Here is a 24389-nt window from a genome sequence, read left to right on the forward strand (position 1 = left end):
CCAATAATAAATTATTATGTTAAAAAAAACTGTGAACATTGAGAAATGTTGAATATACGGTGTCTTTAGGTCCCAAATATACATATATTGCTTGAAATACTAAAGTGTTAATCCACATCAGGACGTGGCATGTGATAAATTTGGTAATAATTGTACTTAAGATTAAACCACTTTAATCAATGTGAATACAAAAAAAAGGTATACAGGATTTTTTTTGCCAGCACTTGTCATCGTCGTCATTTATCATTGCAATTATAGGGAGTACCTCACCTGTGTGTGGTTGTAGGTGCCCAGATTATCCCTGCTGTTTACAACATCCAGTTCTGCTTGTGGTGGAGGCTGTTGTCTGCAAGAACAATAAAAGACAATCATGATAAAAGGTTAGATGGACTGTAGCTACTACCTGAGGCAAATAAAATGTGCTTTTTAGTGTGGCTGCACCACAGATGGATCTTAAAAAATAAGGTACCATTGACAATTATAATTAAAATATCCATTGCCATATCGCCCAATAACACACGTTGCATGTGTCAACGCACTAGTCATTATTTAGTGGCACCTCAATCCACTTGCGCTGCAGCGCACATGAATGCTCTACTGTGCACTGTGGCGTGCAGCATTGCCTGGCTTTAAACATTTACCAGGACACCAAGTTATGAATTAGCTATAATGTGCACAGTATAGCTGCAAATTTCAGTTTAGGTTTTCTAAATGTGCTAGCTGCCCTGCTGCTATGCTGAATTTAGTACCTTCTAAGTCACTGACATATTATGGACAACAGAAAAGACCTTACTTTTTCCAGGTCACTATCAAAAAAATACTGATGCTAGAGGATCAGCATCGCAGCCAAGGAACTTGTATTTTCAATCTGCAAAGTCAAAAGTTAACTATTTGTTAACAGAACGTTCAATCCTCAAGAATTACTTTTTACGTCATTTTTTGATGGTGAATGTAGTAATCATAACAGATGTCTTTAAACCCTTGATCTGTATGCCTCCTAATTATGTACTTTTGAATAGCTTCAACAGCAACCTGGGCATACCCAAATCTGGATGCTCCAGTAACCTAGGGCTACCCAGATCTGGGAGTTTCAAACACCAAGTTGTTATTTCTGATCAGAGTTACTGATGAAGTACTTGTGTTTTGTGTGTCAGGACAACAACAGACAGTGAAGAGTGGAAGAATGTCAGTGAAGAATGTAAACTACATTCTGGGCCAACATTGATAACGCTATTCCAGCATTTCCAACACAAAACTCTAGGAGGCAGCCACAGGTAACTCTTACCGACATGTAAATCGAACTTACAACATAACTGTGCACTGCGGAGCTCAAATCCTTTCTACATAGTTAAGAATAGTGGTACATGTGACAGGGAATTTCATAATAAATAATTAAAAAGTTCTAACCTGGCTGTAAGCTGCCCTGGGCCCATTTCCAGAGGGTGGGCAATATTCTGACTTAGTGGAGGTCTTGGCATAGAGCTGGAGAGAGCAGGTCGTGTTTCCTGACTGGTGTTTCTAGGAAAAAGAACAAAGATAGAAAACGTTTTTTTTTTTTAAACATGAGAGGTACCTGTCTGTCATTAAAAGGTTTAACTCCTGAACTTGAAAGACATTACATTAAGTGCTAAACCATTTTTACTAGCCATTCAACAGCTACATTACTTAAAAAAGATCTATTCGCCTGTATTCCCCCTTCTCCTAGGTCACTGGGCCTGATTTATTAAAGCTCTCCAAGGCTGAAAAAGATACACTTTCATCAGTGAGCTGGGTGATCCAGCAAACCTGGAATGGATCTGGCCAAGGATTGAAAACATTTTCAAACAAATAGCAAATGATTTTTAAGAAATCCATTCCAGGTTTGCTGGCTCACACAGCTTCACTGATTAAAGTGTATCCTCACCAGCCATGGGAAGCTTTAATAAATCAGGCCCACTGTGTAACCATGTACATTTTTTAAATCTCACCTGGAAGTCAAGGTCACATGACTACCCAAAAATCATTTTTAATTTCTTAGTTATCTGGGTGTGGGAGATGCTTTCCTCCTACTTTAGAGATATGATCACCAATCACATGTAATTTTAGGCATTCCACCTCCATGCTGAAAATGGAAGCTGTAGTGTGGGGATTTAGCAGGGAAGAGAATGCAACCATTTTTAATCACCCACTGGCAGCAACAACAGTGTCATAACATCTCTAGATACCACAACAACCCAGACATTTTTACACCTTTAATTTAGTAAAGATGAGGATTTTACATCTTGATATAATGTACCTGCCTACACTCCTTTGAAAATGTTGTAGAACTAAGACTAATATTTAGCAAACCAAAACACAACTGCAGGTATTCTGCATTTTCAATGTCTTCTTTTAGTTTTGACCATTCACAAACTCCTGCTTTAAGTAAAAGGTAGGAGAAAGCAGAGCTTTTATTTGAACTTTGTTTATTTCTTTGAACTTTATTTATGCCTAAACTTTCACAGTTCAACATGTTTGGAACACTTTCTTCCCCCTTTACAAAGTTAGAGGTCTTCCTCCCAACAGGATTCTAACAGTAAATCTACTTACTTCACGTTGGTGTTTGTGCAGATTATATACTCTATTTCATCAGAGTATGGGTTCTGAAAGGTAAACGAGCTGGTTCTCATCATCAGCCATTCGCGATTTTTAGACCGGAACCGAAACATGACAGACAGCACTTGGCCTTTTAATTTTACCACCTTGAAGGAGACAAAAAAATAGTAGCTTAGTACATCTTAAACAACAGAAAAAAAAACAAGAAAAAAAAACACATCAATTAGTGAATTACTAATATTACCCAGTAAATGCTGCAATACAATCAGATGGTTGCTTCAATTTACCTTTTATTTTATCAAAATTTAAGTTTTTAGGAGGATATTACAAAAACATTGTTCCTCTGCCCAGATAGGCATATTGTGCTTTCAATTGTGCTTTCAATATGTCTCTTAAGGTTTGTTTTCAGTTTCTTATTCAAGTATTTCAACTATTCTGTTTTATGTCCAGATCCTAATTATTTCCAACCATGCAACATTAAGTCTAAAGTTTTATATCTAATTACCTGTTGAAAACTGTCTCTGAGAAGTTGCTGATCTTCTGGGTGTGCAAACTCCACTATGTCCTTCCCTAGAAGTTCCTAAAGAGAGGAAAACATTTATCAGAATGAGAACATTTACTAGAAAGTCCAAGCTAGTTCACTGTTCTAACATAGACTCGTCACATCTAAGCTCTTCAATACCAGGAGTATATTTAGAGAAGTATCTTCCAATGGAGGAACATTTATTCATAATTCATGGTGTCCATTCACTAGACATTGGGTGAATCTGGCACACAGCAAAAACAGATGGAAGCCCACTGATAACCTTTCTGAAACAAAACCACCTGTGCAGAGTGACATTGACTAAATCAAGTATCTACTCACCTGCGGTTGGTAGCCCACAGTGGCAGCACACCGATGGTCAACAAATGTGAACATGCCATCCACACTGTGACGAGAAATGAACTCTACTGGCTGGCATAAGCTATTCATATCTGTACAATTAGGGGAGCTTGTCACCTGTAAAACAAATAATTCTCATATCTGGCTTGATCCAAACATGTAGCAATAAAACAAGTCAAAGTGCTTTGTAAACAGTGAGACAACGGTCTTACCATTGATGGTGCTGGAAAGACAGAGGTTTGACCGTTCCTATACACTGATTTTTACAATTAATATTGTCCAGGTTAATTATCAGCTGATTAGTTGAACTTTCTGGATTTTTTTTACTTTAAACATAATATAGGAAAATGATATTTTGAGGACATTTTTAGGCTTTCATTAGAATTACTTAACATACATATTTTTGTTTTAAATATTAGTACATAATTGCTTCAAACACAACTTACCTGTAATCTGCCAATGGCCACCAAGCAGAACTTATTGCTCTGTCCAGTTTCCTGGTCATCATCTGGTAAGGAAACACCTAGACACAGAATAACAGGTTTTGATCAAGCTGCTTGGTGCCAATCAAAAATCAACATAATAAAAGACACTTAACGTAATGTAACACAAGTAAAACAGAACCATATATATACCTATGCAGTGAAGCAGGCAAATAAATGCACCCTATGGAACCCAGCCAGATTTATTTTCACTTGGCAGCTTTACACTTACACAGTTTTCTCCATGTCCCGGCACCAGAAGAATGCCGAGAATGAGAAGGTCTCACGGGTCAGCAGAGCAGGGAGAAGTTATCATGAGTTACTGTTCTGCTGACGATCCAAGATATCTCAGTACCTCAGATGGCTTGTCCAGTAGATTTGGTCAGTGAGGAGACAGAAAGCAGCAGCACTACAGATAAGACAAACAGAGGCACTGCAGCAGAGACATACAGAGCAGGCACAACAGCAGAGACACAAAGGTAGTATAGAGGTGACATGCAATGGGGCACTACTAAAGAGACATAGTGGGCAGTGCAGGAGAAAGAAGCAAAAGGGCAGTTTAGGACAGACATGGATCAAGGGCAGTGCTTATAAGACCTGTAACAAGGGGAAGTGTAGGGGTGTGAACACTTTGTGCGTGGACATAAAACCAGGATGTGAATGCTCAGCCTCCTTCTACATCAGAAAAACATGTCTGAGCTCTAGGAAACTGTGGGCCTAGAAAGGGACGTGTTTATGGGCATACATAGCAGGAGCTGAGGCATACATAGAAATACATCTTTACTAAAACAGCACTTTTATATTAAATATGCTTGTGTCATATAATAAGACCAGTATTCACCTAAGCTTTACTTCACAATTGTTACAAACAATAAGTAAAAATGATGTTCTTACTTCTAGATGTAATGACATGCCTACCTGCTGGTGGCCAAGCTTTGATATACCCTGTGCAGTGTACAACCACAAACTGCGGCTCTCCATCCTTAGGTGGACCCAGACCATTTCTGTAACAAAAAGTCAATATAAAAATTAACCAAATAAATAAAGTCATAGAAAAATATTACAACATGGGTGATGGAAAATGCAGGTTGTTAAGGTCTTTTACCTGCATCTGTTCCTCATAAAACTGAGCCTGTTCATGGAGGCAGGATCAACTGAAGTGTTTCCACACCTGAAGGAGGTAAAAAAAACATTCACAAAGCTTGGAAAAGCCCTGGACTGAATACACAACCAACATACAGTATACGTACAGTACCCCTGGCACCCCCTTCCCACCACCAAGGTACACTCCTAACTGTGCGTTAAGTAGAAATCTCCAAAGCAGAACTCCAGGCATAGCAATAATATGTGGTCAGTGCAGGTGAATATCTAACATCAGTACAGGTATCCTATGATGTTGTTTAGTGATCCACTGTGTCAGATAACCAATAGACTAAATGCTAATGACCACTCCTGTATACCTAATGTATGCCAGCGAAGGAATTGTATTCTCTAGAAAGGGTTTAGTAGCTGAACTGAAATTAACATGAACATTGAAAAAAACGAAGAAGAAGAAATGTGCTATGTCTCCTTTGCAATAAAAGCATTTTTACTGCCTGTTCACAATCTTTTTTTGAATGCACACTGAGTTGCACATCTGCAGCTAAGTGTGCATTCTCGGCAAACCTCAATGACCAGAATCAGTCAACTCCTGTGTGCATGTGAAGGAGTAATGTCATCCTGGCTGGACCAATCAAGATAGAAAATGGACCAATCAAAGAAAATCCTGAACCCCGAAAGAAGACCAGACAAAGAAGCTGCAGAGAGAGCTAGGGTCATCAAATTCCGAATCTGTTGGCTTGGTTTATTTCTTCCTCATTACATTTTCTGTGCTGTCTATCCTATTACTCCTATCTTTTCCTGATTTTCTATAATGGATCTTGCTGATATTATTAAAGTCAATTTTAAGAAAGTCGTAAAGAGCACTAATGTGCATAAATTAATTAGTAAGCGTCTGTAATAGCAGTGATGTTCGGCCATTAAATGTAAAGTTTCTTCAGTCTCCTACATCTCCTATAAAATGTTCTCCTATATATGTGTTTTTACAGTCCTTTACTTGGGAGTTTGGAGGAGAAGAAAACACTTACCTCATCCTACAGATAAATGACCTCCGGGAACCCATACACATCCTCATTGAGGACTGCTGACCCTCCTTCTTTACTGTGCCGGTTTTTAAATCCAAGATGCGGCCTGCAGGTAAACAGGCAGTCATATTAAACACTGCCCAGGCAATAACCTCATGTGAATCAGATAATTAGAATGATTGTAACTTACCTGTCATTGCATTCTCTGCTGTAGATAATTGCTCTCGCAGCTTGTCCACATCATCTGGATGGACCTGGTCATACAAGGTGCTCCCAAACCACTCTGACTGAGGCTGATTGAGAACTGGCGTCACTGAATCAGACACGTAGACAATCCGACCAGTCTCACAGGACACCACAAACAAGAAGCCATCTGCAGCTTCTAAGATAAGATGCTTCAACTCCTGCACATGAAAAACAGCAGAAAATTAAACTAAATGTCCCAGCATTATAAAAGGAAATCTGTACTGAAACAACACAGAAGCCATCATTGCTGCAATTCTTCCTAAAACACTTTTTTAAAGACACAGAGACACTGACCTGACAAGTAAGCGGGTTGATTAACCCTCAGTTAGATCACTGGTCATTAGTAGGGCAACTCTAACATTAGGAAGTGTAGCCCTGCCAATACTAATAAGGCTGCCAGCAACAGGAAACATGGTGCATTTGTAGGGCATTTGGAGTCAATAACTGAAAGAACAGCAACAGCAAGGAGCCTACAGTCAAAACTGGAGGTCATTTGCCCTATGGCTGCCTTTTTTTGGGACATAAAACATAAAAAGTAAATGTTTTGTGGAAGCTATCTGTATGTGGATTGCTTTAGTACAATGGGGGTGCCATTCAAACTGAATGGCACCACAACACATTATGCCTTTTACCGTGTGTGTAAGAACATTGTAAATGGGCTCTAAGTGAGAAGTTCTCTTTGAGATGTCCTTTCACTTCCAGATTTGTTTATGGGGCAGGAATTTAGGTAACGTCCGCTGTTAAAATATGTAGGGCCAGGGCAGTGGTCAGGGCTAATCTTCAGGGAGTCATATGTACTCGTATTGCCACTGCTAGCTTACTGTGTGAATAATTGACTGGAGCTGCTGTTTATCAATTGCCGAGAGCCACCCCCTATGACACTGCAACCTTAGTACAGGAAAGGGAAGGCATGCGGTATATGAAGTGTGCATTTGAATGGGCACAGGAACAAGATAGCATGAGGAACATTGCTGATGAGCTGCCCAGATAAACTTGTCACCCCAAACCCAGGATAAGAAGGAAACTGGCATGGTCACCAGGTAAATTATCAGAAATGATAAACCGATATATTAAAAAAAAGGTTTGCATAAAAAAAAACAATTTTCAGGAGTAATCCATTTTTGTGATTTTATTTAACGTAAAGGTGCGGAGTATGTCATTTAGTTCAATATTAGGGACAATGGAACCATTTCCAGACATTTTATCAGCTGGCAAGAATACCTTGATCGACCTACAGTTTAGTGAAAATGTTCTCAGCTACTGATCCAGGCACACAGAGGTGAGACTGGGGTACAATGTTAAATGCTTTATTCACTACACACATTTCCAACGATCATCTGTAATAAGGAGAATTAAAGGATTAAGATTCCACCAGCACAGGAGAGATCACTTCTACCACAGATAACCTCTGCCCTCCACTGCACAAAACTACATAAGGGATTTAGTTGATTGCATTCTTGTTTTAAAGGAATAGGATCAAGTATTAAATTAAAATAAGTACTAACTATCAAATCAGACATATCTTACACCCAATTGAGCGGAGGTTGCTCTCCTTTGCTGAACTAAATGATAGAGTAGAACTACCACGCACCTCCTTTTATGCTTATCTCCAAATAAGACACTATATTTTGTCGCTCCAACCCACAGCCACCTTTCAGGCTCTTACTGCATTCGAAAGACTATGCATGGAAGGCCCTGTTTCCCAATGTAGACCCCATGTGCTGGAGGTGCAGAAACCATAGAGGCACGATTGAACACATATTTTGGTTCTGTCCCCTCATTCAAGGGTATTGGTCAAGGGTCAATGACCTAATATCGGCCGTGGTTCAGCTACCTGTACCATTAGATCCTCTATCTCATCTCTTGGGTCACCCATCCCAATACTACTACATGTATCTAGAAAATTGGCAACTCATATATTAGTTGCAGCACGAACATTGATCCCCTCCAGATGGAAGACGACCTTGCCTCCTTCCATGGAAAATCTTTACGCACGGATCCAAGAGATTCGTCTAATGGAGTATCTTACAGCACTCCTTAGAAACACAGTGGCTAAATTTGAAATGGTTTGGGAGGCATGGGATCGCTATTATGTTGATCAGCCCAGTTAGTGCCCCCAGCTTCTCTCTGATTTACTAATGTCACACTACCCTTTCTTTGTTCTTTTTGCCTCTACCATTTAAGATGTTTATATTATGTGTTATGTCTAGAAAACGGGTTATTGCACCTTGAAATTCAGTAATGATTTGTTACGCTGGAAAATGTTATTTCCCTTTTGTGTACCACCCTTTTCCTTTTTGTATCCCGTTAAAATCTTTCAATAAAAATACAATTTCAAAAAAAAAAAATAAGTACTAACCAAATAAGTTTTCTAACACCACTGAATTTTTTAAAAGTATTACATGAGCTTGTTTCCTCTGAAACATAAATCAAAATTAAAATCTGGTAAAGCTAAATTTTAATCTTCCTAAAGTTTGCCTTTCCCTGAAATCCAACAAAAGAAAGGAAGAAGGGACTGGAAAATGCTGGATGTCTCTCAGACAAGAAGTAAGGGAGCTCTAAACCTTTCCAGTACAGGAGAGAAAATGATGGTAAGGCTTTAAATCATCTTGGATTTATTTCACCTTTCTCGAGCTTAACATATTCAAAAACAAAGCACACCTTCCTATGTACAAATCATTTTTTGCAGTTAAAAAATTTTAGTTGCTTTTCTGACATTTTTATTAGATTCTTAAAAGTTATAACCCACCTGATCAGTCAAGAAGGATGGCTTATAGGTACCATCTGTGGGAGTGTTGCCTGTGCCTCTTAGAGACTTCATATGTGACACAGCCATTCGTAAAATGGTGAGCTTGTCTGGCTTACGTGCCAGGGCACTGCAGGTGGGCACCATGTCAGACAGTTCTGTGATGTATGCTGTCATTTTATTTCTTCGCCTCCGCTCTATCTCGCTGTGGTTCTCCCTATAGAGGGACACAATGGAAACTGGTTATCATTAAGTCAACAACTATAGAATTTGTAGGAGAGAAAGACTGTTAGAATGTCTGTGTCTTCTGTGTTATGTGCGGACACCATGCCATCATGCCAACCATGCATTTCAGAAAATGGAGAAAAAGGAACAAGAGTAACAGACCAGATTCTTTCATTTGCATGGTATAAGATCAGCATCCGTTGGTCCAGGATACCGGGATAAGTGGCTAATAACACATACAGAAAATTAAAGCACTGTACAAACACCTTTGCTATCAGGGTGGCTAGAGGTATGGAAACCTTTCTTTGGCCATCTTGCTCCTCCAATGACCTACTAATGACTTCTCCACTCATAACCTTGTCACAAGCATGGCTCCAAGACTTTTTAAAGCTGCCCCAACTCTCTGGAATGGTCTTCCTCGTCCTATATGGCTTGCTCCTACTTTCTGCTCCTTTAAAAGAACCCTCCAAACCCATCTTTACAAACTTACCTACCCATCTTCTTCTGTCTTTTATAACCCTCATTATTTCCCCCCATTTCATATCCCCCTCACCCATTGTGTGGTACTTCCCCCACTTCCTAGATTGCAGTCTCTTTGGGACGGGGTCCTTTCTAAATCACTGCCTGTACTTGTTTGTCATTTGCAACCCCTATTTAATGTACAGCTCTGCATAATATGTTGGTGCTATATAAATCCTGTTTATTATTATTATTATTAATAATAAAAATAATAATAATAATATTAATTGCCCCAACACTTCACCCATTATGAAAAAATTTCTGGTGAGAACACTGCTATGTAGCATGTCGAGGAGACAGAATAAGGGTTCGCTAATGTGCTCCGGACAACAGCAATCATTTAATGGCACATTGGATACTGATGAGAAATCTTGGAGTGCAGAGATGGCATTAAACAGGCAGCTATTTTTAATCATGACTATAAGGCATAGAGAAGATAAATACAAAACCTCCAACATAAAGACTGAGTAAGGAAAATTTTAATTTGTCATTCAAATTGAAAACAGGAAATATTCATGGAGCAGTTTTGTGTTAAATGTGAATCCACAAAGTACAAATGCTACTTGTTTGTGAGTAGAGGAGATTATCAGCCCAGACACAGAACAGGGGGCGGCCCAGCAGACACACTGGAAATGCAGGGTCAGCAATACAGGAAAGTTGTATACACATGCCTACGGGGTAGGATTATGTTGCACTAGAAAGTAATAAAGGGTAAAGTTCTGTCAGCTGCTCTAGCAACTTTTTTTACAGTACTTCTGTAAGAAAGGAAATTGGTAGGATTTCTAAATGTGCAAGTGCACTATAAAATCTACCCAAACTGCCTATCAATTGGTTGCCCATTGTATGCCAATGATTCTAAACAACATGATTAGCAGCTTACTAAAAAGTAAACAGGTGCTCACCTAACTGCCCCAATTCCCACTATTTACTGTTGGCTTCTCTGCACCATTCAATAAGTTATCACGTCACTGCCTACTTTTGCTCCCACCATGGATTCCTGGGAGCAGAACTGTCACACCTGAGCGCTATCGTGTGCAGAGGTGTAAGAATAGTAACCTGCGCCAATTAGGCCGCTTATACTGCCATACAATATTAGAATTATGCAAAATACAATCGAAAGCCCCTTCATCTCTTGGGGAATATTGATTGCTTTGTCGCCATGCACAAATTGTTCTGGAACAGATTTCAGCAAAAATCCCACCAAAAATCTATTGGAGCACTGACACCTCTAGTTTTGTTCCACTTGAAGGGGTACAAAGCTATGCAGATGTCAGCATCCTGCCAGCGGTTGATCGATAGACAGAACGGCTTTTCCCATCAACATTCCACCCAAGTTTACAGCCAAAAAAAGCGGTCTTTTTTTCTTATAATGAAATTGATCATTAGATAGATTGGATTAGGGGCACGGTTAAAAGACCAGAATGCTTTGCGCCTCTTACTGTACCCTATAGGGAGAAGCAAGGATAAGGCTTGAGTGGATGAGCCCAGCCAGTAAGTGCCAAGTACAGCCCAACGTACCCAGGTTAAAGAGACCCTGTCACCAACTTAAAAACTACAGATATGCAATACAGAAAAATCCAAGTATTTTATTGCTAACTTGCAGTGTCTTTCTTTTACTTGCTCGAAAATGTGCCTACTCCAGGAAGTGGAGAAAACAGCATGTCAATGTACAATATATGTTTATATTTCAAGTCTTCGACTGCGTGTGAAGGTAACAGAGAGAAGTGTGTACTTTGTGATTTTATTATATTTTGGAATAGTCGATGAATAATTATTAGTATAATGTTTCCTGTTTCTATAGCAACCCTAAAATACCATTTAGAAAGTTTGTGATGTCTCATTATACAATCTTCACTCTATCTGCAACAGATCTGCCTTCAATACAAGGGCCCATCTGAACAATCCGAGGAATTTGGATTTAATCAGGCAGGCAGCAAAAAAACTGCTGGTAATTCCTAAAGACCCAGGTAAGAGGTTTACACAACTCTACCTGAATAGATATTCACTTCTGCAATTAACAGTCCTGTTCCTCCTCCAATTCGTAAATGGACAGTGATAGAAGTAGCAGAATGAGTTTCTTACTCTTATAATTTGCACTGCATTACAACTGGGGTTGCACAAACATATTTTAGGGAAAATTTATACATACAAAGCTGCATTTTGTGCTTTTCATATGCCTGGAGTTCATCTTTAGGCTGCATTAATAATTAAGTTGTGTTACCAGAATAAAGACAGCGCCCAAATGATATCAATAGCAAAACTTAAAATCACCCTAACCCCCCTCCCCACCACCATAATTCCCAAAATGTATGTTTAAAAAAAAAAAAGGGGGGGGGGGGGGGGGGCACTCCAAGACTAAAGCTGCGTACACACGTCCAATTTTTATCGTTGGAAATGAACGACGAACGAACGACGAACGATCGATTGGTCAAAAATCGTTCGTAAAAAAAGTAACCAACGACGCCGACGAACGAGAATAGTCGCTGGAAATGAACGACCGGACCGGCGGATCGGATTGGACGACGATCGTTTACCATCTATCGTGTGTACGGTCGTTCATTGATCGTCCATGGTCTGAGCATGCGTGATGAACGAACGTTCGTTCACTTCCTGTCGTGCACGTCACTTCCTGTATCGCTCAAACGATCGCATCTATTGTGTGTACAATATCTGCGAACGATCGTGTCGTTATCTGCATGTACAGGATCGGTGCTATACGATCGTTCGCCGATATCGTGCAGGATCGTTCGTCGTTCGTTTACCAACGATAATTATTGGAAGTGTGTACGTAGCTTTAAGGTTACATAGTTTCATAGTTACATAATAGGTTAGGCTGAAAAAAGCCTAGGGAAAGAAAAATATCACAGATATAAAACAGGAAGGCGAAAATAAACCCTGGTACAATTTGCTTCAACAGGAAAAAAAAATGTCCTTCTTGATTCCATGAGGCAAGCATCCAGCTTTTTCTTAAAGCAATCTATAGTAGTTGCTGAAACTACTTCCTTAGGGAGACGATTCCACATTTTCACAGACCTTACAGTGAAGAATCCCTTCCTTATCCAGAGCTTAAACTTCTTTTCCTCCAGATGCAAAGAGTGCCCTCTTGTTCTTTGTAATGATTTCAAAGTGAATAATGGAGAAGAGAGTTCTCTATATGGACCATTTATATATTTATACAGGGTGATCATATCCCCCCTTATATGTCTCGTTTAATTGATTTAGTTGCCCTTCTCTGCACTCTCTCCAATTCCAATGTCCTTTTTGTGAACTGGTGCCCAAAACTGGACTGCATATTCCAGATGTGGTCTGACCAATGCTTTGTACAGGGCCAGGATTATGACTCCATCTCTGCAGTCTATTCTTCTTTTAATACAAGAAAGTACTTTACTAGCTTTAGATATTGCAGCTTGGCATTGCATGCTGTTTTTAAGTCTATGATCTACCAGAACCCCAAGATCCTTTTCCATTTCTGACTCCCCCAAATGTATTCCCCCTAGACAGTATAAATCATGCATGTTGTCAGCTCCCAAGTGCATTACTTTACATTTATGGTGCAAATGTACAAAAGAACCAACAAAAGGCCAGTTTGAAAACGCAAAGGCCCTCTGCCTGTTTCCTTTACTTGCCCACTGATCTATACCCAACCCAAGTAGAAAACTCCTACAGAAATGCCAACTAGATGTGGTCAGAGGTTACGGAAGACTACAGGCCTGCTCTCACGTATCACAGCTTGGGCCTGGCTACTGGCCATTTAGGCACCCGGTGCTAAATGACAGGAGGAGGAGAGCAGGACATTGCGACCCCAAGTATTTAACTTCATTCCTGTAGAGTAGTGAAGAGGTAAGGGGAACATTTAAATGAAATTGCATGGGCAACACGCAAGTACCAAACACAAAACAGCTGCCTACATAACGGGTATTGTATGATGAACAATTGTTTTAGCTCTTTATGATTTATCTGAGCTGTGGTTTCATACAGAAAGAATAAAAGTAATATCAGAAAGAGATAATAGCGGAGGTCATTCATGCCATACATGCCACTTAGTGTATTAAGCTGCTGAGTCTTAACATACAGGCTGTGATAAAAGTCAGGACAGAAAGAAAGATGAAAGCCAAGGCAAGCGGAAGCATTAACCAGCGCTGCTTGCAATGCTCCTGCTCCTACCTTGCAAGTCTTTCCTTATCCGCTGAACTCTGCTCATCGTCTGACCTGGAAACAAAACCAACCAGCTCAGCTGAGAGGACATTGCCGATTGGGTGCTTGGTTACCTCAATGTACAGCTCACTTATTAAGTAGGAACGTTTTCCAGCTTAACATATGAATACAAATAAAAAAGGAGGACCCAGAAAAATGCCAAACTGAACGGACTTCTTTAAAGTGAAACAAACTCTAAAAATGAAAATCTGCAACCAGACAGGTCCTTTATTGCAAAAGGGACAAGACAATATCCTTTCTGCAATCAAATAAATGTACCTGCTAATCGCAAAATTTTATTTACACTCACCTGTCCTTGCTTAGCCGAGTTCGCCTTCTTTGTCCCCTGGACACAGGCTGGGCAAGAATGACATAACTGCTGCGTATGCGCACATGAGTTTATGGGCTTCCGGCAGCCCTGGAGGTTACCAGGATACCCATAATATTCTGGCATGTGCAGCTCAGTGTTGTTTAAAGAAGAAAAAAAAAAGTTCGCTAACAGGTGTTTGCAATGTTTTCATGTTTGCAATTGCCAAGTCTAGAACTTTAGTTCCACTTTAAAAGGCAGAAAAAGAAACTAGTTTAGCCATTAATCTAATCTATATTAACAAACATTTGTAGACAACTGACCAACAAACCTACACTATATCACCAAGGTACGTGGAGAAACCTCCAAATGACCAAGTTCAGGCGTTACCAGTGAAGAGAACTGTTGATACTGCAACATGCAAAGATATTTTAGCCAACTGTACACTTCTAACCTTGTAGCAACAGGGTGAGGAAAATCTTTTTCCGTTCTAGTATGATTGTGCTCATGTGCAGAAAGTCAGCTCTATAAAGACATTGGGCCTGATTTATTAAAGCTCTTCCAAGATTGGAGAAGACAGACTATCATGGTAAGGACCTGGATGTTCCAAAAAACCTGTAATGGATTTGGTCTGGTCAACTATAAGCAAAAGGGTTTTAAGAAATCAATTCCAGGTTTGCTTTATCCCCAAGGTTCTTCCATAATAGTCCACTGTTTTAGGAGTATGGAGAAACTCGAATAGCCTGCATAGAGCCCTGAACTCAACCAGACTGAACAACTATGGGATAAACCAGAAGGCCTATATAGTGAGTATCAGTGTCTCTCAAATGCTCATGGGGCTAACCCCATACCACTGCCCATAGTTTGGAACTGGATGTCCAACAGCTCTGATGGTGGTTGGATATTCGAAATGGTAACCACACAATAATGGCCTTCGGCTGAGGTGCAACCGGGGGAGATTGACAATCTTTCCACCCTGTATACACAATGGGCAGTCTTGTTTCTTGCCTGCTCTGTAATGAGTGAGCTACAGGATGTCTTGTCAATGCTAGCCACGTATTAGCCCCATCCTTTAACCCACAAGCATGCATGGCAGAAGCATAAATGTCTCATGTCTATGATGTTTATCAGGAAACTGATGCAACTTTTTTTTTCTCAAACTTACAGCCCCTCAGGAGATTAGGGAGTAGTACTGCCAGTCATTTAGGGTTCTATTGCTTTCCAGAGAAGAGAGAAAATCTGCTAACGGAGGAGGACACACACATAACCTGATTAGTGTAAATGGCTATGTGTTTTGGGTTCAGCTTTAAGCCACCAACAATCAGCCCTAATATCTAGTTCATAACATATGGGACACCAGAATATTTCTCTGACGTTGTAGCAGAAACAGATGCTGCAATACGAAGAAATGTTGCTTACTGGAAAAACAACAAACCACCCTTGTCACAGGCATCTGGATGACCCAAGCGCAGGATATTACATAACATTTAATCCTAGACTGAATCAACAACCTCTGATTAAAAGATTATAATGAAGAAACCTTTCTTTACATAACTATTAACAGACTGCAGAGTAACACTGGGAAAGATAAATACCCTTTAATCTGGCCTAAGATTATAGAAAAAAGGAAAAACAAATTGCAGAAACAGCAATGTTAGGAGAAATCATTACAAACTAGTAAAACTAGTAAAGTTTTCCTGATCATAACATAAACCAAACTGCTATCAGAAAACAAACATTTTGCTGACCCTGGGATTGCTAGCAAACTCTCTAAAGGAATATTTAGAGCAGATTTTCCCAACCTTTTTAACATGGGGGATCCCTTGAAATTACTTGAAGGTCTTTGGAGAACCCCTTCTATATGTACTTTATCCACAGCTCAGTGTATATTAGCCTATGCGGAAGAATGTCACCCTTACTGATCCAAAAAATCATCTTTTAAACTGACCCGAGAGACACAAATTGCTCAAGGAACCCATAGCAACCTGAGAAAGAACCCTAGGATACCAATGAACCCTGGTAAAGAAACACTAATTTAGAGAGGAATCAGGCGTTTGAAAAAAAATATCTTACCCAGAGAGAATACAAAGGAGAGCAAACCTGCCTCCACCTACACAAAATGAACCTCAAAAAATTCACAGACCAAATATACAAAAAAGCAAAAGAGACCAAGTAATAGACCCAGCCCCTGCCACCCACAATCAAAAGTACAACTTCTTTTGTTACAGTATTACAACAGTTCGAACTTGTCAGCAGAATATAATAAATGTTTAGTATGCGAATAAAAACAGAAATCTATATATATCCTCTATTACATTTTTATTTTTTATAAATATTCAACTTTTTCATAAATTTAAAATATGGATTGAAAAAGCAAAGCTAACCAAAATCAATGATATGATTCATTAAGGACTAAGGAGATAAACTCAATAGACCTACTATTACTATACAAAATCTGTAGCTCTCCATCAGGTCAGACCAGACCCATAGAATTGCACTGATAGAGAGAAGTTGTGAAGCACAATTACAAAGGATAAAAACCAGAGCCTGCATATGATAGGATAAAAATGTCTGGTTTTATGTTTACTGATCATTACCAATTATATTGGCAAGGGTTTGAAAACTACCACTAACTAATGAGATTTATTTATAATGTGCACATCATAAATAATTCACATTAGGTTTTTGAATGGGTAACGTGCACATATAACTTTTTTTTTTTTTTTTTTTTTGCATTTAGTACCTAACACAAAGATTTCTGTAGTTATACTGACAATGCCTTTACCACCTCTTCCCTCGAGAATGATGGTGTCTTTCTTGTTCCGGCATCATTCTGGGTCTGGCTCTTCCCTCGAGAATGATGGTGTCTTTCTTGTTCCGGCATCATTCTGGGTCCTCATCTACTTCCTGAGATTCTGGGCTTGATTTATTAAAGCACCACAAGGCAGGAGAGGATTCACTTTCATGAGTAAACCTGGGGGATCCAGTAAACCTGGAATGGATTTCTTAAAAGTCATTTGCTATTTTCTAGCAAGTATTTTCAATCCTGCACCAAATCCATTCCAGGTTTTCTGCATCACCCTGATAAAAGTATATTTTCTCCAGCCTTGGATAGCTTTAATAATTCAGGCTTTCTGGCTGGACACCACAATCATATGGAGCAGTTCCTGGCACAGTTTTCGCACAGATCAACTCCTGCTGCAGTCCCTTACCTTGTGGACTGACACAAAGTTACAGAGTTTCAATATAGCAATCTAATATTTGAGGGGGAAAGAAGACTGAGGAAATGAGTCCTCCTGTCTGCAAAAGATTGATGACATCATCTGATTCTAAGCGCTGGACTGAAATCTGATTTAAAATGATAGATCAAAGTGAAGTGAATCCTGGCAAACAAAGTTGATGCTGCACATGCTCAGCTAAGCTTTTTGCTAGAAACTCGGAGCGATCAGGCAGGTAGGAGGGACATTACCTGTCCCTTTCTGTGATAATGACCTGCTTGATCATGTATTCTTGAAAGTGGAACTTTAGTCTACTCTGTGCTGCTCATATTTAGATGTATTCCCCAAACTACCCATAGTTCCTTTTTAAAAATTGCCTTCTGAATCCTGCGCCAACCCTATTTTATGCTTTGTATCTGCTGTACTCTGCAGCTGCTTTATGTAGAGCACATTAGACAGAGGTAGATTGGGAAATGCACAAACCAAACTCAATTAAAAACCAATTATCTAACCAGGAGGGTTCCTGCAAACACTCACCCACATACAGCTTGCTGGTGCTAGCTGGAAGTTGCACAAATGATATCTTTCTGCAGGCAATCTACATTACCAAGTCATCAAAGCTGTAAACTGTCATGACTTACCTTGCAAACCTCTCCTTGTCATTCGGAAGCTGATCATCATCACACCTGGAATACACAAGACATACGAGTTCATTAAACATTTTAGGCGTTGAGTTTCTAAGACCACCAATGGATAAAACATAGCAGTCTTCTATCAGAAATGTTTACATTTTTATTTTAGGATAATTCTTGAAGCAGACTGATGTTTCCAGAAGTTATAATTTTTCTATTGTAACAGCACGCTTTCAGGGCTCATTCAGACCTCACCATTGCAGCATTGCTTTTCATTACCTGCAAATGGCAATTCAAATCAGTGTGAAGTAGTTAATATGTGATATTACACACTGCAACATATAAGAGAAGTGTGAATCCAGCCTAGATCTTTTTTGCTGTCCGAACCACTTAAGTGTTCCACCCAACCCCTTTTAGCCGGGCGCACCACCTGGCCCTTTTTGGCTGCCACCCGCCTACAATTTCTTACCACCTGGCTTTAAAACAAATCCGGCTTGAGCTTTGCACTTGAACTGCAGTTGCCATGTTTGCCCTTTCTCCTTGACCTACAGTAACCCCCCCCCCCCCCAGATTTAAATTGAGATCTCAAGGGTAGCTGTTCCTGTTTGCTTGCATTCCAGCAATGTAGTAAACATGCCTGCAAATCACAATTTCATAGACTTTATTGGGACTGTCTCTGCTCAAGAAACAACCCAAAGGAATCCACAAGGCCAAAATGTTCAAGTTCAATGTTCATCTACTATGGCTATAGAAAACAAGGGAATTGTCAGCCTTGAAATCTCGAAAAAGACTTTATCACTTTGCCCTGCATAGGTAATGTGTCATGGTCTCTTTAACACACCTTTAAATGTATGAATTTCCCAAAAATAAACTTCTCTTATTTGCTCTGCTAGATAGAACCATTGGAAGCATTTTGTTATACACATTTAAATGCAAAATATTTTTGATCCAATCAGAAATCTTGTGGGCTTCCTGTGCAGAAAGAGGGGTTATGGGAATTAAAAGTAGAGGGGAGTGGAGGAGCAGGGAGTTCTGTGTTCTTCCATCAGGAATAAAGTAGCCGGGGCTCACTCCACATGCATAATAATTCAGTGATTTGTTGTCATGTCAAAGGGATAGGTAGACCCAGACTACATTTCGTGCACATTAACAGTTAGTTTTCTACACTTGCAGCTTGTTTTAATGGATACAACATGGCAATGTGCACAAATTCCACAAATTTTAAACAAAGCAATTGTGACCCATATTAGAACCATTATTTATATATCCAATTAGATGTGCAATTTTCAGTTTTGTATCCTTCTAATGTGGTAAAGGGGAAATAGATATTGTTAGCAGCGCTGCCCATTAGGATGGCCATATGTGCTTCATGCTTATGGAAAAACACTTCACCATACAAGAGTATGCTACAGCTACCGACAATGGGTTGCATGTAGGAGGGTGTCAAGCTCTGTGAGCCTGATTCCTGGAAATGTAAAGCCTTATCAGAAAGTCCAGAAATGCAGTACAATGCAGGCTTGGTTGTGGGTCAAGCTTGAAAAAAAAAACCCTACACAAAATAATCAGCTTTATTTATCAAAGCCTTTGCAGAAAGAATTAACTGGATAGGTCTGTGCTGTATTACAGTAAGCAGCCTCTCCCACAATGCAAAGGGTGACCTTATTGGGTGCAATGTAGAAACATAAATCATCCAAGTCAGTTTTTCCCTGGAAAAAATATGTGGTAAATAAAGCAGAACTGTTGTGGCCAATGCAATTGTTTTAGAATTTTGCAAATAGGACTTCTATCACAAAACAAAAACCGTATAAGAAGTAAAGTCAATGTCACAATAATGATCCTGTCACTGGTAAGAACAGGATTGCTGAAACAGAAATAGAACATAGTGAATTAAAACACTCATCTGTATCTGCAATGGCCAAATGAATGAGGTGTCACTCCCTTACTGCTGAAAACACTGCAGAATGTAAGTGACTGTCAGGGAAGCAATGTCACATTCGTCCAGCCGGTGAGGAAGCAAAACATGCAAGTAGGTGAGTGTTTATTCTCTCTGTGCCTTGTCCTCCAAAGAAATCCTGCCAATGCCAGCTTTTCAACAACAGCATGATCGCAAGTGTGACATTGGGCAAAGGATAGACAGCAGTCATAGGATGGTGCACAGATAAACGGGGGTATTTACATTAAATTCAAATAAAAGAAAACTACCTGAGAAATTTATTGCCAGAATCGTCATCGTCATCAAAATCCAACCTAAAGAGAATTAAAATTTACAATGAATATTGCATGAATTTAAAATGTGCCAGAAAACCAGTAAGACTATATACATCATCATGCTCTCTCTCAGGATCTATACTAGAACAGTCTTCAGTCCTAGAAATTCTTGCTATCATAGCAAATGGAAAAAACAGCGGGATGTCCAGCCGGGGGCATACTTTGCCTACATGTAAAGGAAATATTGGCTGTGCCAATGCGCCACTATTTCAGAGGACACTAGAGTGCCAGAGGATAAACTCCTGAGCTTTTCTTGGACAGGATTCACAAAAATTTTGATTTGAAGGCTAGGAAAAAAATCATATTACTTTTGTTATTAACATGGATGTAAAGAGATATTGTCATTTTACCTATGTAGGGCAAATCAACAATGTATTTGCAAAGCACTACCCGTCCAGTTATATGCAACTTATCAGCACTTCCTCCAAGCTCCTGCCACTGAAATCCCAAATGTTGACTGGTATTTAGGCTAGAGGGAATTGTGACTTTACCCCGTCCATCAAGTGACATGGCTGCTAGATACAGGCACTGTCACATAGGAGGAGGTCAGTAAGGTATAGACCCTTTATCTCTCTGCAGTGGAAGCAGAAGAAGTAAAGGAGATACTATTAGGTAGAGCATATTTCACCCCCTACCTGTGGCTAGGCAAAGGTGGCACCACATTCATGGTAGGAACCCAGGAAACATAGCATCTGAAATCTAGAAAATGACTGGAGTGAATGCTCACAAGATCTGGCCTCCTCTGCATTGCTACCATAGGATGGTGACACCACCATGTCCAGCAATGTGGAAAGGTGGTGAAGGTATCTTTATTTCTATACAAAATACTATCTTATAGTGAATTATACATTAAAGGGGCTTGGACACTATTAGTCATTTTTACATTTTACTGCAAGCTCAGTTTTAAGGTAACACAAGAAAACCTCAAGCAGGAAGTGCTGAATGCATCAAAGGGATAGCATAAACGTTCTTTGTTGTTTAAGTTTTGGATAAAATAGGAAACTATTAGAACCCCAGTAAAGTTCTTTTTTTTTATGTCTAGGTTGCTGTAAAACACCTCCCACCTTTATGCTGAACCACACAGCAATCTGTGCTTACCCAGAGCGACGCTTATTTCCTCTCTGCACCATGGACCCTCCGGCCTGTGTGCTGGAACCTGGATTTCCTGATGCCACTCCCAGAGATGAGACATCTGACGCCATTTCTGCAAGAAATTAAAGGAACTTTTATAACATTAACTTAAAAGCAATTCAATCACTAAAATACAAACTAAAATAACAACAAAACTGTTTTATTGCAGTGAACAAACTAGCTATATAAAAGATGTGCTAATAGAAAGAAGATGGGAGAGGCTGTGAACCATTTTGGAGATTCCTGACAACCAATCAGGAGGTGAAGGAATGGCATATTGGATAGAACTCACAAGGAAGACTTATAACTGGAGAAGAATCAGGAAAATAAAGCAAATTGTCAACTGGCAGAAAAGAGCCAAAGACAAAGCAAGACAAGACTGGAATTAAGGTGAGCACTGTATAAGCAACCTATTACAATTTGCCTGGATGTATGGAAGGATCACTTGTTGTACGTCTGTCGTTACACAAACCCTACAATCATAACCAGTACATGCAAACTGGGTATCACATTGGGCCTGATTTATTAAAGCTCTCCAAGGCTGGAAAGGATACACTTTCATCAGTGAAGCTGGGTGATCCAGCAAACCTGGAATAGATCTGCTCCAAGATTGAAAACATTTGCTAACAAATAGCAAATGACATTTAAGAAATTCTTTGCAGAATTGCTGGATCACCCAGCTTAACTGATGAAGTTGTATCCTCTCCAGCGTTTGAGAGCTTTATTAAATCAGGCCCAGTGTGCTGGTCCGTATCCAAATCCTTATCATACAATTTTTTGGCCTCAGAACCCCCCAACCAGTATTCACATATTGATTTAGTAAACTTCATTACTTAATGCCCTGCGAGTACTGTGCAACCTTCTAAGAAAAAACCTGCATACTTTTGCAGGACCTGTTTCCTGGTGCCACATCTCCCAGGTCATAAACATGCATGCCTGTGCAGTGAGATCATATACAAAGTGTTCTCCCCAGACCTTTTTAGCTGGGCGCACCACCCGGCACTTTTCAGTAACCTAGGTGACTACTAAATAGTTAAGTGACAATGTAAAGGTCATCACCCGCCTACACCTTCTTCCAACTCAAATTTCTTGGTAGAATACGGATACGCACATTACCATTCTACAGGAAACTGCAACAGCCCAAATCCTGTATTGCCCACATCCATATCAGTGGGTGCCCATATACCACACACAGATGTAAGCTTCACAGAGAAACGACAAATGTTGAACACATCATGGAAATCGCATGCTTTGGATCAGTGCAAATCAATACATGTGTTGGATACATGTGTTGGATCAGTGCAAATCAAACCACCTAATTGTTGTTTTAGAACTTTTGAATATTTATTGTTAAGGATAAGAGGAAAATGAGGGTTTGAGTAATGTAGCAGAAGAAATCTGGACAGGGCCAACAGTACTCCATGTTGTCAACCCACATCAGACCCTAAGAACAAAGCACATTTGTAGCAGATATAAAGGTATTTTTCTGCGTTCCAGGATCTTTATTAGGAAAATGTGAACATATGGCAGAGATGTGCTGCATACGATTTATTTTATTTGGCCTGAAACACATTTTAAACAGCAGCACTGGCCAAAACACTGAAGGGGAAACAATAACAACAAAGCAGAGGTCAGCCATGGTGCAAAATTGTATCACTCTGTATTCCCTTATGTCATCATTTCCCATTTGCAGATTCCAGTGACCTTCACTCTTTGCAGATCTCAATTTTTGTAGAAAACTTCCTGAAAGGAAAGCTGCTTATTGTTTCCAAATATTTTGTTATTATTGTTAATTTTGTTAATAGTGGAGGCATATTACATATTAAAGGCTCAGTCCATCCAAATGTAATACTTTAGTTATTGGTGGTCATGTGCTAGTTTAGCCCCTGGATCGTTATGTTCTGCATACTCCAACAGCAGATCTTCCTTACATAAATCCAGACTCTGTCCATCTGGTAGTTTTGTGTGCTTCCATCCCCCATTATGAGTTTCAGCTTCCCCTGTTGGATTTGGGAATAAATTTATACATCTATTGAGCTTGCAACACCCCCCCCCCCCCCTTACTATCACTGTGCCAGACCAACCACCTATACTGTGCCACTTCCTCCTTCCACATTTCACCACCATCATTGTGCCTGCCCCCCCCGTTCTCACCACCATAGCTAAAAAATCCCCTTCACAACACTTTTTGGCACACCTTACATTACACCTGCACTCTCACCAATTCCCCTGACCCCATCCTGCTTCCATGATCCACACTTTACTTGCCACCACAGCCACTGCACTGAACACTGCTAGACCCCTGCGGCTTTCCTCATCACTGCAAAAATGCACCTTGTGGCATTTAACCTCTACATACTAGGCAGTTTTGCTAGTGTAAAATAAAAAAAATTAAAAATCCACAAGTGATGATTCCCTTCATAATGGGCACAGAATTATTATTAACTGTTATTTATATAGTGCCGACCCATTACGCAGCGCTGTACAAAGTCCATTATCATGTCACTAGTGGTCTCTCAAAGGGGCTCACAATCTAATGTCCCTACTGTAGTCATATGTCATTATTAAGGGTTAATTTGGGGTAAAGTCAATTAACCTAACTGCATGTTATTTGGGATGTGGGGGAAGAACATAAACCTGAACCCCAAAACAGAAAAAAAAACAGAGAACAGAACCCGAAACAGAGGAAATTGCTAGGTTGGTTTAACTCCCCGGCATCATCCAAAAACTAAAATCGTCAACTTCAAATCAGTACATGACATTCTACACATCATTTGAAAAAGAAACAAATGAAAAAACAAAGAATGGGGTTTTTTTGCACCCCATACCACAATCCAGAAT

The 24389-nt window shown here is 39.7% G+C and overlaps 1 protein-coding gene across 2 annotated transcripts in view; it reads right to left on the bottom strand.

The window, feature by feature from the left end:
* ARNT (aryl hydrocarbon receptor nuclear translocator) overlaps positions 1–24389 on the bottom strand; it is a 41645-nt gene that overhangs the window by 6011 nt on the left and 11245 nt on the right. The window contains exons 2-16 of one of the 2 annotated variants that reach the window (XM_072428829.1): positions 21516–21621; positions 20352–20396; positions 18159–18203; positions 13963–14007; positions 9058–9271; positions 6253–6466; positions 6066–6168; positions 5045–5110; positions 4858–4943; positions 3904–3980; positions 3440–3574; positions 3080–3154; positions 2569–2720; positions 1408–1518; positions 271–346 (exon numbers count right to left, since the gene is read on the bottom strand). In XM_072428829.1, coding sequence (XP_072284930.1) covers positions 271–346; positions 1408–1518; positions 2569–2720; positions 3080–3154; positions 3440–3574; positions 3904–3980; positions 4858–4943; positions 5045–5110; positions 6066–6168; positions 6253–6466; positions 9058–9271; positions 13963–14007; positions 18159–18203; positions 20352–20396; positions 21516–21621 — 1550 coding nt within the window. The remainder of the gene's footprint in view (positions 1–270; positions 347–1407; positions 1519–2568; positions 2721–3079; positions 3155–3439; positions 3575–3903; positions 3981–4857; positions 4944–5044; positions 5111–6065; positions 6169–6252; positions 6467–9057; positions 9272–13962; positions 14008–18158; positions 18204–20351; positions 20397–21515; positions 21622–24389) is intronic. The other variant, XM_072428830.1, reaches the window with a different exon arrangement.

This window comes from Pyxicephalus adspersus, chromosome 12, assembly GCF_032062135.1.
Source record: "Pyxicephalus adspersus chromosome 12, UCB_Pads_2.0, whole genome shotgun sequence".
NCBI classification, from domain to species: Eukaryota; Metazoa; Chordata; class Amphibia; order Anura; family Pyxicephalidae; genus Pyxicephalus; species Pyxicephalus adspersus.